This window comes from Elephas maximus, chromosome 25 (assembly GCF_024166365.1).
Source record: "Elephas maximus indicus isolate mEleMax1 chromosome 25, mEleMax1 primary haplotype, whole genome shotgun sequence".
Lineage (NCBI taxonomy): Eukaryota > Metazoa > Chordata > Mammalia > Proboscidea > Elephantidae > Elephas > Elephas maximus.
The window spans coordinates 32,626,421-32,642,973 of record NC_064843.1 but is presented as its reverse complement, the minus strand read 5'-3'; the positions used below and the strand labels follow the sequence as shown (position 1 = coordinate 32,642,973).

Below are 16,553 nucleotides of genomic sequence, written 5' to 3'. Positions count from 1 at the left end.
CTTCACGCTGTTGTCGCCTTGTCCTCTGTTTGCTCATTCATCTCTGCCAAAACTTTGTATCTCATCTCCCATATTAAATTTCTTCTGTTGAACAACCAGGCACAGGTTCTGTTTTCCTGACTGATTTGACTGATAAAAAAAAATACAGCCATTCAATTGCCATGATAGCCATACCTGAAAGACTTGACTATCTCAAAGTCAACAGTATTGGTCTTCAAACTCATCTCTATTTCTACCCAATCTGATCTCAACTCTAGTGAGTTTTATAAATGCAAACTTGAATATGTCACTTCCCTGTTTAAAACAATGGCTCCCCATTGCTCTTGGCTTACTATGAATAATGCCCCAGTCTCCTTTCCACTACATGCTTCTCCCCTAAATGTACCACTTCCTCATTTTCTGGCATACCCCTACTGTGCCTCTGTCTCAACACCCCAGCGCCCCCGTGCCCTTTACCCACTAACTCCTTCTCACCCATCTTTCAGGTTTCAGGTTCTATGTTCTTTAGGGAAGCACTGCCCGACCAATCAAGTCTTGGCTTAAATCCTCTTCTTTTTTGCTCCTCTAAGACTCTGTACTCCCCCTCCCTCAAAGCGCTTACCATGCCAATGTAGTTGTTATTTACTTGTGTGTTTGTTATCCCCACCTAGAGAGAAATCCATAGGAAAAAGGAACTATGTTGTCTTAGGTACTGTTACATCCCTTGTACCTAACAGAGGCCCTGCCAAACATACTTGTTAATTATGAATGCACCTAAATTTCAGGCAGTTATCACTACATCACTGATAACCTTAATAGCCTCTTGTCTCTCTGCTTCCAGCCTCTCCAAGTTCCACTCCATCTGCCACTAGAGTTTTCTTTCTTAATCAGTGGTTTAGTTTCCTTAGGTGTTAAATTACATAAGAGAGACATAGTCTCTTATTCCGATGGATCTCACCCTATTTGGAGATAAAACACACGCACGCACAGACACGCACACACACGCAAATCCCAAAAACCAAGCCCATGGCAATCGAGTCGATTCTGACTCATGGTGACCTCATGTGTTACAGAGTAGAACTGTTCCATAGGGTTTTCTTGGCTATAATCTTTACAGAACCAGATTTGCCAGGTCTTTCTTCTGTCATGCCACTCAGTGGGATAGAACCGCCAACCTTTAGGTTAGTATTTGAATGCAAACCATTTGTGCCACTAAGGGACATTAACAAATATACAAGTAAGTGGTAATTATAGTAGCATGGTAAGTCTTGAATACTCTGAATGATTCCCTCCCCACTGCCCACAGGAAAAAAAATCCCTTCTTAGCTGATTATCCAAGGTTCTCCATAATCTAGCCTATTTTTCCCATTTAGTCTCTTACCAGTCAACAATAAGAATTTTCTACTCTGGTCAGACTGGTCTCCTCATGGTGCCCTAAACACACTCCACTTGTTTCAGTTTCATGCCTTTGTGCTGCTCTCATTGCCAGAAATGTTTACCTTCTCTCTGCTATGTACCCAGACACAATCCAGCTTTCTGGATCTAGTAGAATCCTCCCTCAGTCACAAGGCTTTTCTGACAGCTCACCCAACTCTCTGAATCCTAACAGAACTTACCTGTAATGTTCCTTCTGGCATTGATAAAGTACCAGCTTGCTGGCATACTCTTTCATGTCTGACCTTTCCTTTTTGTTCCCTTCAGCGCCCGACACATGGATAAAAAGGCAAGTACGGGATTATAACGGAGTACTAAACTAGGAACAGAATACTGCTTCCCACCTGCCTGCCTACTATACTCATTCATTCAGTCAACAAACATCAAGAAATCACTTTCTTTGTGCCAGGCACCTACTATGTATAAGTCAATAAGGTACAATTTTAACAACATTCTCTACAAGGCTGGCAATCACAGCTTGGCTCCTCTTCTTCCCAATCCTCTTCTTAGTAGAGAATTTAAATTGTCTACTAATATACCCAAACAACCCGGTTTGGGAACACAACATTTGAAATAACAAATTAGAAAGTTTATTACCAGTTGTACATGGCCTTAAACAACTTAACTACTCAGCTTCAGTAACCTTCTCTAAAAGATGGGGTGACTTTCCTAGGAAGATACTTCCCATCTCCCAGGGCTACTGGGGGGACTGGATGAGACACTGGTGACAATATTATAAAGCACTATTCACATGTTCACCATTTTTATCTTTTATTTTTAGGACAATAATGATAAACAAAGCACCCACTCTCAACTGGTGTAGAAAGAAGCCACAGGCTGACAAAAATTCAGACATTTTAAAAGGAAAGTATAAAGTGAAAGACTTCAATTTTCAAAGCCATAACTAAATTACTATAATTTAAGTGAGGACTTTTCAGAGGGTATGAAGGATCTCTTTTGGTTTTTACTTACAAATACAACAATTGTGCGAAGTACGTGAGCGATAACTACTCACCTGTGGCTTGGTGAAACCTCTGATTGAGCACCACTGAACAAAATGCTGCTGTGCGGCATACAAACTCCTGTTATCCGTCTTCTTACAGTACACTCGAATCAGCTGCTCTGCGAATCTCTCAGGGAGGAGCTGTGAAACCTTTTTAAGGAAGGAAAGATTTCATTGTCACCTTGAATTCTCACATTGTAGATAGATCAGGTTTTCCTTAAACTCCTAAGCAGCATTCTCGTTACGATACTAAAAGCACCATGTTGTTTTGCTATTTTATCCCAATCACAACCCCCCAAAAAGAATTTGTGACCGTTGTCACATTGCAAAATACCCTGCAATTTTATGTCGATTAATAAGACTAAAGTCTTGTATTACATGATTATATAGAATCAGACTTTCTTAAGAAGATATGCAAATAAGCATATGTAACTTACATGAAGTCAACCATACAGCCCCCTCCTCCCAAGAGATTTATAACCTAGTCTCTATGCCAAAAATGGTGTTTTCATCTATGTTTAGCAAACAGGGAAAACCACCTCTTATGATGGCCAAGTCTACAGAAAATCAGGTATACTTTAATCTTGAAGATATGCCTTTTTTTTTTCTTACACACTGAGTTTAGAACCTAACCTGCATGTAAAATGCAAATTTACTGTAATGATTTTGCCAAATGTCACTAATATACTGTTATTATAGCTACGTAGACAGTTACCTGATCTTTAGTAATCCTGATTGCTTTGTTGGGATCGTTCTTACAATAGAAGAAAACGTGATCAATAGGATTCTTGTCTTCCATTCCATAATCCATGTTGATAACCTTCATAAAAGCAAGACATAAGTGATCATTTACATAATAGCCACGAGAACTGAGTTCAGGGTGTAGAGGCATCACCAGAAAAGGGGCAGAGCTGAGGTTCAAAAGTAAGTGTGCTGTTAAGGCGGCTCATACTGGAATAAAAATAACTGCTGTACCACCCATAGGGATTTTGTTCTGAAATCTGGGGGAAAAGGAAGCATTTGTATATTCAATACCTGCTATGTGCTAGTCACTGTGCTGGGCACTACAGACACAGAGAGAAATTTTTTATACAGTTCCAGGTTCCACAGACCATGAAGGCTAGAGTGAGATTGAATAAATACATTAAAACCTGACAAAGCCAGAACATATAAGGCAGAAACCTTTCAGAGAAGGGAAACTCATTGGGTGTTTATGAGGTAGGATTTTTTTTTTTTTTTTTAATTTTTATAGCGCTTTAAGTGAAAGTTTACAAATCAAGTCAGTCTCTTGTACAAAAATTTATAAACAACTTGCTATATACTCCTAGTTGCTCTCCCCCTAACGGGACAGCACACTCCTTCTCTCCACACTCTATTTTTGTGTCCATTCGGCCAGCTTCTGTCCCCCTCTGCCCTCTTATCTCCCCTCCAGACAGGAGCTGCCCATATAGTCTCATGTGTCTACTTGATCCAAGAAACTCACTCTTCACCAGTATCCTTTTCTATCCCATAGTCCAGTCCAATCCCTGTCTGAAGAGTTGGCTTTGGGAAAGGTTCCTGCCTCGGGTTAACAGAAGGTCTGGGGACCATGACCTTTGGGGTCCTTCCAGTCTTAGTCAGACCTTTAAGTCTGGTCTTTTTATTAGAATTTGAGGCCTGCATCTCACTGCTCTCCTGGTCCTTCAGGGATTCTCTGTTGTGTTCCCTCTCAGGGCAGTCATCAGTTGTAGCTGGGCACCATCTAGTTCTTCTGGTCTCAGGCTAATGCAGTCTCTGCTTTATGTGGCCCTTTCTGTCACTTGGGCTCATAATTACCTTGTGCCTTGGGCGTTCTTCATTCTTCTTTGCTTCAGGTGGGTTGAGACCAGTTGATACATCTTAGATGGCCGCTTGCTAACGTTTAAGACCCCAGGCGCCATTCTCCAAAGTGGGATGAAGAATGTTTTCTTAATAGATTTTATTACGCCAATTGACTTAGATGTCCCCTGAAACCATGCTTCCCAAACCCCCGCCCCTGCTACGCTGGCCTTTGAAACGTTCAGTTTATTCAGGAAACTTCTTTGCTTTTGGTTTAGTCCAGTTGTGCTGATAAGGTAGGAGTTTTAATAGAGAGCGATAGAAAAGTGGTAAGCACCCTGTCAAAGGTGGAAAACTTGCGAGACCTGAAAAAACATGGCAGTCCCATTGAGTTCCGGCCCTCACAGATTTCACTGTAATTATAAAAGAGTTACCAAAGAAAAGCAAAGGGTGCTGTGAAACTATGTAACACAGGACCTAACAGAGACTGAAGGAGCCCTGGTGGTGCAATGGTTAAGCATTCAGCTGCTAACTGAAAGGTTGGTACTTTGAATCCACCAGCCACTCTACGGGAGAAAAGACCTGGCAATCTGCTCCCGTGAAGATTACAACCCTATGAGGCAGCTCCACTTGTCCTGTAGGGTCACTATGAGTTGGAATCAACTCACAGCACACAACAGCAACAAGAGTCTGGGATGATAGGGAATAACAGGAAGTGTTTTCCCGGGAAAGTGACTTTCCTGAGTAGGAATTAATCAGGCGGAGGTAGGAAAGGTGGTCCCTGGGTGGCACAAACGGTTAAGCAGCACTAGTTGAAAAGGCTGGCAGTTCAAACTCAACCAGAGGCTCCTTGGCAGACAGGCCTGGAGATCTGCTTCCAGAAGGTCACAGCCTCGAAAATCCTTTGGAGCAGTTCCACTCTGCACACATGGGGTCACCATGAGTCAGAATCAGCTTGACAACTAACAACAACAATAAGGTAGGAAAGAGAAGAAATCCAGGCAGAACAAACACCTCTGAGGCAAAGGGGACTGAAAGTTGGATTTAGCAACACGTAAGTCATTGTTGATCTTGGCAAGAGTAGTTTCAGTAGTGATGGTGACAGAGAAATGGTTCAGGAGTAAATGAGAAGTAAAAAAAAGAAGATTAATTCTCAGAAGAGGCAAGAGAGAAGCACCTGGAGAGCGATGCGGTACCCAGGAAAACTAAGTGGAGACAACTTTTCAACAAGCTTCACCCTGAAGAAGAGAGGAGTGAAGAGGAGTGGCGGTGTTATTTTCTTAAGCTGAAAACCTGTTTAACTGCTGATGGGAACATTAAAAAGAGGGAGGAGAGAACTGATCGTAAGATTCGACAGAAGTTATGAGGCAGTGGGCTCCACAGCTGCACTGCCCAATGCAGTGGCCAGTAGCCAAATACTTTTTCTTTTTTTATTTAAAGTAACTGACATTAAATACAACTTAAAAAATTACTTCTTCAGTTGCAGTAGTTGCATTTCAAGTGGTAAATAGCCACATGTGGCTAGTGGCTACCAAAAAGGACAAGAGAGATATAGAACCTTTCTACCACCACAGAAAGTTCTATCCGGCAGTGCTGTGATGCTCTAGGCAGCCAGTAGAAGGATTACCCTTAGCCTTTGATAACGGGAGACATTTCCCAACTATAACAGCGGGAAGGCTTAATAGAGAGGCAGATAGAGGCAGGCTTGCTGCACTTAGCCTGCCAGGAGTACTGAGGACCCAGCTAAGATTGGTGACATGAATTTCTAGAGATGCCAGTACAGAGGTTCTCTCCAGCAGCATTTATCTGTCCAGGTGTAGACAGGGAGAAGTTTAGATTCACAGGGTCATTCAGCTTTTTGCTAGGCAGTTACAAAGTGTGGGGGGGGGGCGTTAAGGGTAACTGCAGAAAGTGACTGAATAAATGGGTTAGATTGGGAGAGAAATAAAGGTGGAAGGCCACTAACAAACAGGAAGAAGGTGAGGACACAATAAACTGGAGGTCCTGATGAGGTAGGAACAAGCAAAGTAGGAGGAAAGGGATTTGTGAATAGAAAACAAACAAAAAAAACCTGTTGCCATCAAGTCAATTCCAACTCATAGCAACCCTACAGGACAGGGTAGAAGTGCCCCATAGGGTTTCCAAGGAGCCGCTCGTGGATTCAAACTGCCGACCTTTTGGTTAGCAGCCAATCTCTTAACCACTGTGCTACCAGGGCTCTGAACAGAGAACCAAAAACCCAAAAAACCAAACCCAGTGCCATCGAGTTGATTCCGACTCATAGTGACCCTATAGGACAGGGTAGAACTGCCCCATAGGGTTTCCAAGGAGCACCTGGAGGATTCGAACTGCCGACTCTTTGGTTAGCAGCCGTAGCACTTAACCACTACGCCACCAGGGTTTCCAAACAGAGAACAGGTTTTCTAAATTAGTGGTTTTACAGGGAGAGCAATTTTGAGTGTTGATAATGATTAGCAAGTGTTGGCTGAGGTGGCGTGGACAAGGTCGCTGAGGATGAAGAGATCAAAGAGTTGGTGGGCCATGTGGATTCTGAAGTCACTCAGGATAATGGCAGGAGTTAAGAATGGAAAGGAAGACTCTAATCCACAGCAAAATCTTCAACTAAGAGGACAATAGATAGTAAGAGGGTGGGTATGGTTTGAGGGTGAAAGTCTTAGAGTACAGGGGTCTTGAAGTGATTCTAGGGAGCAAGAGGACTGATGAACAGGAAGGTCTCGCTCTGAGGAATGGGCTTTTCATGAAAGAGCTGTAGGGGAAGCAATTCTCAGGTGACAGCCAGGTTGCAGTAAAGGCAAAGAGTCTGAGGATAAGAACTTGTTAGTTATGGAGTAGAAATTCCAAAGGTTCCACGGACAGATTTCATAAAAGAATGAGTGGAATTGAATCGGGGCAAAACAGAGTAATATAGGGGTGATGGTGTAGAAAGGTACAGATGATAAGAGAAGCGTACACTGTGAGAAGTGGCTGAAGAAAACAGGTACGGGACGTTTGGTGGTTATACTGCCTTTAGCCTGTGAGAGAAGGGTGGGCACGTGGGCTTTTGCCATGGATTAGGGTTGAGACCAGGGAGGCTGAAGTACATGGCCAGCTCTCTTGTTCTCTTGGTCCACTGCATCCCTTCAACTAGGAGAGAGCAACTGCTCAAACCATCCCCATGACCCCAGAGCTAGCATTATCACAGCCCTCTCTCCTGGGTGTTGCTTCACGTGGGGAGGTACCTGCTGCAGCCACGAGCCCTAATCAAATTCTCATCAGTTTCTAAGGAGTGCTCTTTGGTACTTATCTCCTTGACTTTAAAATAGGGATAAAAGGCAACCTCTATTTTCTCCACAGTGTGTTACAGGAAACTCCTTCTTAAATCACGTTTGCTAAAACATATTTTTTCAGAAGAGTAATTTGTAATAGCTGAGAATCCCATTCCTAACCAAGTACTCAAAAGAAAAAACGGGACAGGCCAACAACTATGAATCTTTGTAATAATTCTACAGAGTAAAGATATGTTTTATATCCATTAAATAGTCATAAAATTTACTATACACAGTCCTAAAGGGAGCTATACACAGTCCAACGTACCACATAAATATATGCACACTACCAAAAAACTAAAACTGAGATGCTAATATATGATAATAAGACATTTAATTAGCAATTTTACTTGCCTTTCTAGGATATAGGAAGGAGCCCTGATGGCACAGTGCTTAAGAGCTCGGCTGCTAACCAAGAAGTCGGCAGTTCGAATCCACCAGCTGCTCCTTGGAAACTCTATGGGTTAGTTCTATCCTGTCTTATAGGGTCGCTATGAGTCAGAATCCACTTGACTGCAACAGGTTTGTTTTTGGGTTTTCCTCATACTAAAATGCAAAGTGTTATTTTTCCTGATTATGAAACTCTTGTACTATGCTCACTGTAAAAAATCACCTGCAATTCCACTACCCAGGTAGAAACAACGTTAACATTTCACCATTAATAATCAAGAATGTTGTGCCCGGGTGCAACCGATGACTGCCCTGACAGGGAACACAACAGAGAACCCCTGAAGGAGCAGGAGAGCAGTGGGATGCAGACCTCAAATTCTCATAAAAAGACCAGACTTAAGGGTCTGACTGAGACTAGAAGGACCCCAGAGGTCATGGTCCCCAGCCCTTTGGTTAGCCCAGGACAGGAACCATTCCCAAAGCCAACTCTTCAGACAGGGATTGGACTGGACTATGGGATAGAAAATGATACTGGTGAGGAGTGGGTCAAGTAGACACATGAGGCTATGTGGGGAGCTCCTGTCTGGAGGGGAGATGAGAGAGCAGAGGGGGACAGAAGCTGGCTGAATGGACACGAAAATGCAGGGTGGAGAGAAGGAGTATGCTGTCTCATTAGGGGGAGAGCAACTGGGAGTATATAGCCAAAAACCAAACCAAACCCAGTGCCGTCGAGTCGATTCCGACTCATAGCGACCCTATAGGACAGAGTAGAACTGTCCCATAGAGTTTCCAAGGAGCGCCTGGGGGATTCGAACTGCCAACCCTTTGGTTAGCAGCTGTAGTGCTTAACCACTACACCACCAGGGTTTCCGGGAGTATATAGCAAGGTGTATATAAATTTTTGTATGAGAGACTGACTTGATTTGTAAACTTTCACTTAAATCACAAAAATGATAAATAAAAAAATACAGAATGTTTTCAACATGCTCATTGCATACACATCATATATAAGAACACATACAGTTAAAGAAACATAAGCAAGAGCATATTATATGTACTGCTTTTTAAAATTATATTAGACATCTTTCCATGTTAGAAATAACTTTTAATATTTGCATTATTCCACTGTATTCCCTATTGATAGACGTATAATTTTCCCCCCCTAATGCTATAGGGTTTTTTTCTAATACTATGATAATGACACAATAAATATATTTGTATTTTTTTTTTTTTTTTGGCAAAATTTGATAATGCTATAGGGTTTTTTTTTAATACTATGATAATGACACAATAAATATATTTGTATTTTTTTTTTTTTGGCAAAATTTGATTAGGACAAATCCCTAGAACGAAATTGGTGGATCAATTAAAATTTTAGAACATACTTCTAATTTGGTCTCTTGCCCAAATTTACACTCCCATTTTCACATACCCTTATTAATGGAGGATTTTATAGTATTTTTTGTTCTTTTAAGTCTGATGGTAAAAAATAAAATAAAAATAAAATGTCACTGTTGCATTACTTTGCCTTTATTTGATTCCTGGTAAAGTTAAACTTCTTTTCATTCTAACAGCCATGTGTCTATCTTCTATGCATGGCCTCTTCTAGCTCTGACCCTATATGCACTAGGAAAAAAAGCAGACCGGGGAGGTGATTAGGAGTAGCACAATGCATTGAGAGCAATATAGTCCCCCAAATAAAGTACCGAGGGCAAGGGTAGAGAGTGCAGGAAAAACGTTCGGGGGGGGTGAAATTCTCCGTGAAATAGAAAACTGCAGCTTGCCCTACAGATGTGAGGCACTTCAACCAGTAGCCAAGTGAATAAAGAGTGGGTTCGAGGGCAATTCATTTGTTGTGTCCCTTGGCAAAGAATGGATCTGGAGAGATTGCCCCTCATTCAAAGATGAGTCAAAAAGAAAGAAAGTAACAAATGAGATGCTGTCTTGTTTCATCTTTAGCCTTCCCCACTCACTGCATTAATTGGAAGCAAATCTAAGACATTGACTGGAATGTTTCAAAAAACGTGTTTTTTTTTAACTTCAGTTTTCTATTAAAAATTTTCACATTGTTATAACCATATTGTACCTATAAAGGGGAACATTGTCCTGAGGTTTCAGAACAGTAGGACTTCAAAAAGAATTTCTTATAGGAAACAGAAGAAAACGGTTTGGCATTTTCATTAGGACAAAAGGCAACCCTGCAAGCCTCTGTGAAAACAGAAGTCAAAGTCCTTTCCTTTGTGTGTGTGTATGTGTGGCGGGGGGGCAATTCCTTTTTTTTGGTGCCTCAGGTCAAAGTTCACAGAGCAAAGCAGATTCTCATTCAATAGTTTGTACCTAAAGTGTTTCAAGGCCTTGGTTCCAGTCCCTACAATGTCACAGCACTCTCCCCATTTTCGCCCGGGGCTCCCTGTTTCTTTTTGTCTTGATTTTCTACCTCTTTCTGGCATCTCATCTTTGCTTTAGGGCACAGGGTCACTATGAGTTGGAATTGACTCAACAGCAATAAGTTTGGCTTTTTTGGGTTTAGCCATATAATCACAATTATACAAATATTGATAAAACATGTCAGAAAATTTCAAAACTACATGTCCCCAATTTTCTATAATGAACATGTAGTACTTTTATGACAAGGGCTTTCTCTTTAAAAGAAAAGAAAAAAGTCTTTACTTATTATGTTATGGGGCTGACGACTTACGTCCACTATGAAATCTTCAGCCTTCAGCTCAGCTTGTAGCACTATATCAGGGTCAGGTTTAGCATTAGCAACGTCTTGTGGAAGGGATTCATAATGTTCCTAGAAAAGACAAGGCTCCGCATGTCAGAACTCAAGGTTTTCATCACTAAATGTTTGTGCCATGAAGGTGTTCATGCTCTGAAACGACACTTTGATAAAAAAAAAAAAACGGGTAGACAATCCTAACAAAAGAATCGCCCCTGCCTCTGCCATCCTTTAACTGAATCACATAATCTGCATAACATGTTTTTCACATTTTGAAAAAATGAGGTATTAACCTACTAATAAACAAAAGGAGGTAAAACGTAACCCAAGGAGGTATAATGAAGTAAAGTGTGGTTATCAGTATGACTCATGTCACTGGCTGTCATGGATTGAATAGTGTCCCCCAAAAACACATGTCCACTTGGCTAGGCCACAAGTCCCAGTATGATGTGGTTGTCCTCCATTTTGTGATTTGATGTAATTTTCCTTTGTGTTATAAATCCTAATCTCTGCCTATGGTTAATGAGACAAGATTAGGTTATGTTGAAGAGGATTAGGGTAGGATGCAACATCATTACTCAGGTCACAGCTCTGATCTGATGTAAGGGGAGTTTTCCTGGGGTGTGGTCTGCATCAGCTTTTATAAGACGTAAAAGGACAGAGAAGCAGCAGAGAGAACTCATGCTACTAAGAAAGAAGCACCAGGAGCGAAGCGCGTCCTTCAGACCCGTGGTTCCTGCACTGAGAAGCAGTTCCTAGACAGGGGCAGATTGATGACAAGGACCTTCCCCCCTGAACTGACAGGGAGAGAAAGCCTTCACCAGGAGCTAGTGCCCTGAATTCCAACTTGTAGCTTCCTGGACTGTGAAAGAATAAATTTCTGTTTGTTAAAGCCATCCACTTATGGTGTTTCTGTTATAGCAGTACTAGATAACTAGGTAACACTGGCTTTCTGGCAGAGAAAGACCTTCAACAGCAAGAGGGGAAAATGGATATCAGAACTATGTAAGACAAATTATACCCAATTGGAAGAACCTGATATACTGTGAAAGAAGTTAACTAATTAAAAGTCCTCTGAGTCTTGACGAATGTCATACAGGTAGCTTATTTTGAGGTCCCTTATCCTGGAGCCCTGGTGGCACAGTGGCTAAGTGTTTGGATGCTAACCAAAAGGTTAGCAGTTCGAAGCCATCAACCACTCTTTGGAAACCCTATGAGGCAGTTCTACTCTGTCCTACAGGGTTGCTATGACTCGGAATCGACTCGATGGCATTAGGTTTGGTTTGGTTATCCTTAGATCCATTTCCCTGCCTTTGGATTTAGACAAAATTTGAGGCCCCCTTTTCATTTCTGGGACAAGAGCAAAGCTCTGGAGTCAGTTTGACCTGACTTTAAATCCTGGCTCACTAACTGTGCTTCCATGAGCTATTTAATCTCTCCCAAGTTTCAGTTTACCCGTCTGTAATACAGGTCGAAGAACACTGCATCGTGTAAAGATTAAATAAGAATGAATGTAAAGGGCTTAGTACAGTGTCATAGTGTCCCAAGTAGTTAATGATTTTCTCTTGGTGGGCAGAGATCGAGACACCTTTCAGTAATGGAAAGATGCCTGACAACTCAACTTACCTTTTTAATCTTTACTTGTCCCTTTGGCTGAGTCTGACCCACATACTTGTACAGTTTGCGGCATTCGATTTTTTTTAAAATCTCTCGTGCTACGTCCAATCTGGGATCAGTAGAGTATAAAATCTCCAGAAAAATGTTATCTGCCAATTTGATAAAATTTCAGATATGTTAAAATGAAAAACCAAGATTTAAAAAGACATATGCTGCTGCACTCCTGAAATGATTTCAGGTAGTTCTTCCTAAATGTAGACACATTATGATTATAATAATCTGAAAAAAAAAAAAAATTTGGAAGACTAAACTGAAAAAGCCTTTTTAAAAAACATTCCAGTCAATGTCTTAGATTTGCTTCAAAATAATCGAGCAGAAGGGTAGAGATGTGACAAGACTGCATTCATTCGAGTTGATGACTGTTGAGGTTGGGTGATGGGTACACAACGCATAAAAACCAAACCCATTGCCATCAAATTGATTCCAACACATAGTGACTCTATAGGACAGAGTACAACTGCCCTATGGGGTTTCCAAGGCTGTAATCTTTATGGAAGCAGACTGCAACATTTTCCTCCCATGGAGCAGCTGGCAGGTTCAAATGGCCGACCTTTCAGTTAGCAAACAAACATTTAACCACTGTGCCACCAGGGCTCCTTAAACCCATTGTTGTCAAGTCGATTCTGACACATAGCGACCCTATAGGGTTTCCAAGGCTGTAATCTTTATGGAAGAAGATCACATCTTTCTCTAGCAGAGTGGCTGGTGGGTGCTAACCAATGATCTTTGAGTTAGCAGCTAAAAGCTTAACCACTGTGAAAACCAGGGCTTCTTAATGGGTACATAAAACCAAAAACCAAACCCATTGCCATTGAGTCAATTCCGATTCATAGCAACCCTATGGAACAGAGAACTGCCCCATGGGGTTTCTAAGGAGCGGCTGGTAGATCTGAAATGCCAACCTTTTGGTTAGCAGTCAGGCTCTTAACCACTGTACCACCAGGGCTCCAATGAGTACGTAGGGGTATATTAATTTATTGTTGTTACTTTTTTTTTTTTAAAGGGAATGATATTTAAGTATTTACAAACAAAATTATGTCTGGGATCTGCTTGAAAACAGTCCAGTGTTTGAAGGGAGTGGGTGGATGGAGTGTATAAAGCAAAATTGCTATGTGTTGAAAACTGTTGGTGTCGTCATAGGTACATAGAATTTGGTAAATTTCCTTAATACAGTGGTTTAATAGGTTCCATTCCATGAAGATACTAGAAAGTAATTTTTAAAAATTCTTTTTTTTCTTTCTCCTCCAACCTTTTCTATTAAGAAATTTCAAAATAAAGTACCCTTTATCTTATACCATTTGCCTAAATTCATCAACTGTTAACATTTCCCACATAAGCACTCTCTCTCTATATACAGGCAAATTTTTATGAAACATCTGAAAACTGTAGATATCACAACCCTTCAACCCCGAAATACCACAGAATTCTGAGGGGGCAATAATGTTCTATATTTTGCATTTGTCAAAACTCTAGAAAATGTGCATTTTTTCAAATTGCATGTAAGTTTTACATCAAAAGAAAAAAATTTATAATAATTATTGGCCTTTAGTTGATGTGCATGCTGAAGGATTTAGGGCAAAATCTACTGATGTCTGCAATTTACTTTGAAATGCATTAAAAGTAAGATGGACTAATAGGTGGATAAGGGGATGGTAAACAGATAGACATGTTATAAAGCAAATACAGTAGATGCTAGAATTTAGGTGGTGGGTATACAGGTGTTTACTGTAAATTTTATTCAACACTGCTGTGTGTTTGTAACACTTCCTTATAAAACATGGAAAAACATTCTAAAACACAAAACAGCCAAACAACAAACAAAAGAAAGTGGAAATGTTTACACAAAGATAAGGTGAGCTGACTTTTGGGAAGCAACAAAAATAATGATGATTTTGATCCTTCAAAGTCACATAGTTAAGCACAACTAGATTATATGAACGGAGTCCTGGTGGCACAGTGGTTAAGAACTCAGACAGCTAACCAAAAGGTCAGCAGTTTGAATTCACCGGCTGCTCCTTGAAAACCCTGCAGGGCAGCTCTACTTTGTCTTATAAGGACCAATACGCATGGCAATGGGTTTAGATTATATGAGGAGCCTGGGTGGTGCAAGCCGTTTGCAGTTGGCTGCTAACCTAAAGGCTGGTGGTTGGAACCCACCCTGCTTGAATTCACCTTGGGGCTCCAACTTGTGGGCAGCTTAACAACAACACCGCTCAGAATAACAGGTAACAAAGGCAAGATTATCCCTGCCTCAAATAATGAGAGGTGGAAAGGCTGTATGCTTCCTCTCCTGTACTCCAGCCAATAAAGCACAAAAATGTGACCTAATCTCTTCTCTGGGATTTTGTACCTGGAACAAGTGATGCAAAGAAGCAAGGATAGTTTAGATCAGTGCTACTCAAAGTGGGATCTGTGGGCCAGTGCTGGTACACAAGCTTGTCAACTAGTCTGTAGGGTTAAATATAAAAATTGTTGGTAAGCACTTAGAAAATTTTATAGCAATTTGACATCGCTACAATATCCAAGTAACATGATCACCATCTCCTGAGCAAGCTAACTTTCAGTTTGGGTGTTACGGAACCTGAACAGTGAGGAAGACCTCTATACAAGTCATGAGCTGTAGGGCCACATTTAAATGTATGATATTTTAAGGTCAGCTGAGCCAAAGGTATATGGAATCCAAAATTCATTTCCTTCACCAAAATAGTTTAAATGTAAAATAAAACTTTACAGGATAAATTGTTAATACTGGCTTCGGATGAAGGCTTAAAAATTAATTTTTTTAATATAGTATCACTTGTTCATTATGCATAAAAGTTAAAAATTAATATTCTCAGCTTGCTTAAAGTGTTTTAAAATTTCTTCCAGTCCTATGAGCATAGCAAGGGGAGACTAGCTTATATACTATAATGTTAGTAAAACAAAGTGAAGGAAGAATTTAGATACATTTTATCTCCTTCAAGTAACTTTTGTAGCAGGTCCAACCTAAGTTAGATAAAAACAGTGTTCCCAAAGTACGCAAAAACATTTAACACAGGGGAAGCACAATTTCACTTCTCATTTTTTATTTCGCTATGGTTGCAAAATAACTAAAATACTATAAGTGTAATAATGATTCTCTATCAATTGCTTATACATACATTTTAAAAGAACAATATGTACAGTTTTTGGAATTCTTTTTTTTCTCTACTGTGTTTCTATTATCTTTATTGAATGTAATGTGAGGGCTGTCAAAGTCAATAATAAATATCTGGGCTTGAATTTTATGTGTTCTCTACCCACCTCATTTCATTTTTCCAGTAATCCATTTTATCTTATTTTGCAAAAGTATCAATCTGTGAGGGCTTGGAAATAAAGAAAATTTGCTCTTCAAAGATAGTTTGAGAACTGGCTTAGGTTTCATTCTGACAGTGTCCTGCAAACAAAATCTAGCAGTGATGGAATACCAGTGGTACCCTAGGTAGGATGCTGTGTGTCTTAGGCCCCTGGGATTCTGGTGTTTTTGCCCATTTGCAGAGCCTCCAGGCTGCCCACTGATTCTGTAAGCTATGTGACTGCTTTTCAACTTTTAGTTAAACAGAGTCAGTTGTGTGATTTGCACTGAACTCTGCAGGTATATATATATTTGTTCTCCTTTCTTGTTTTGTTTTTATTTCTCAATCTACACTTTTCCACATTAAATAACTGGTGCCACACCTTCACCTCTCTTCCTTCCTTCTTACTCTAAGCTGCAGTGTTGTTTCTGCCGTAGCAGGGAGAGGCGTTCCTACATTTTACGTTCTGTGTTTTATAATATTAAAAGGGTGAGCCAGTTTTTGGTATTAGTATGATATTAGACCAGCTGTATTATGAAATAAATAACAGTGAATATTATGTACTGATGTTTCAAGTAGGAGCCCTGCAGGTGCAGTGGTTAAGCACTCAGCTGCTAATTGAAAGGCTGGCAGTTCGAACCCACCAGCAGCTCCGCAGGTGAAAAGATCTGGCAATCTGCTCCCATAAAGATTACAGCCTAGGAAACTCTACAGGCAGTTCTACTCCATCACTTTGGGTCAGAATCGACTCAACGGCACACAACAACATTCCTTGTTCAAGCATCACTGCAAAAATATGTGTTAGGTATCATTTCCCCCATTTTAGAACATGAGAAAACTAAGGTTCAGAGTGGTTAAATTCTTTCTCAAGGTCACTCTTATTAATACAAGGTAGAGCTAATAAAACTCAT

General features: G+C 40.6%; 1 protein-coding gene across 2 annotated transcripts in view; it reads right to left on the bottom strand.

The window, feature by feature from the left end:
• The window catches only part of SAMHD1 (SAM and HD domain containing deoxynucleoside triphosphate triphosphohydrolase 1), a 49,023-nt gene that overhangs the window by 3,494 nt on the left and 28,976 nt on the right, over window positions 1-16,553 (bottom strand). The window contains exons 12-15 of one of the 2 annotated variants that reach the window (XM_049869070.1): window positions 12,278-12,417; window positions 10,628-10,726; window positions 3,132-3,236; window positions 2,429-2,566 (exon numbers count right to left, since the gene is read on the bottom strand). In XM_049869070.1, the coding sequence (XP_049725027.1) occupies window positions 2,429-2,566; window positions 3,132-3,236; window positions 10,628-10,726; window positions 12,278-12,417 (482 nt within the window). The remainder of the gene's footprint in view (window positions 1-2,428; window positions 2,567-3,131; window positions 3,237-10,627; window positions 10,727-12,277; window positions 12,418-16,553) is intronic. The other variant, XM_049869071.1, reaches the window with a different exon arrangement.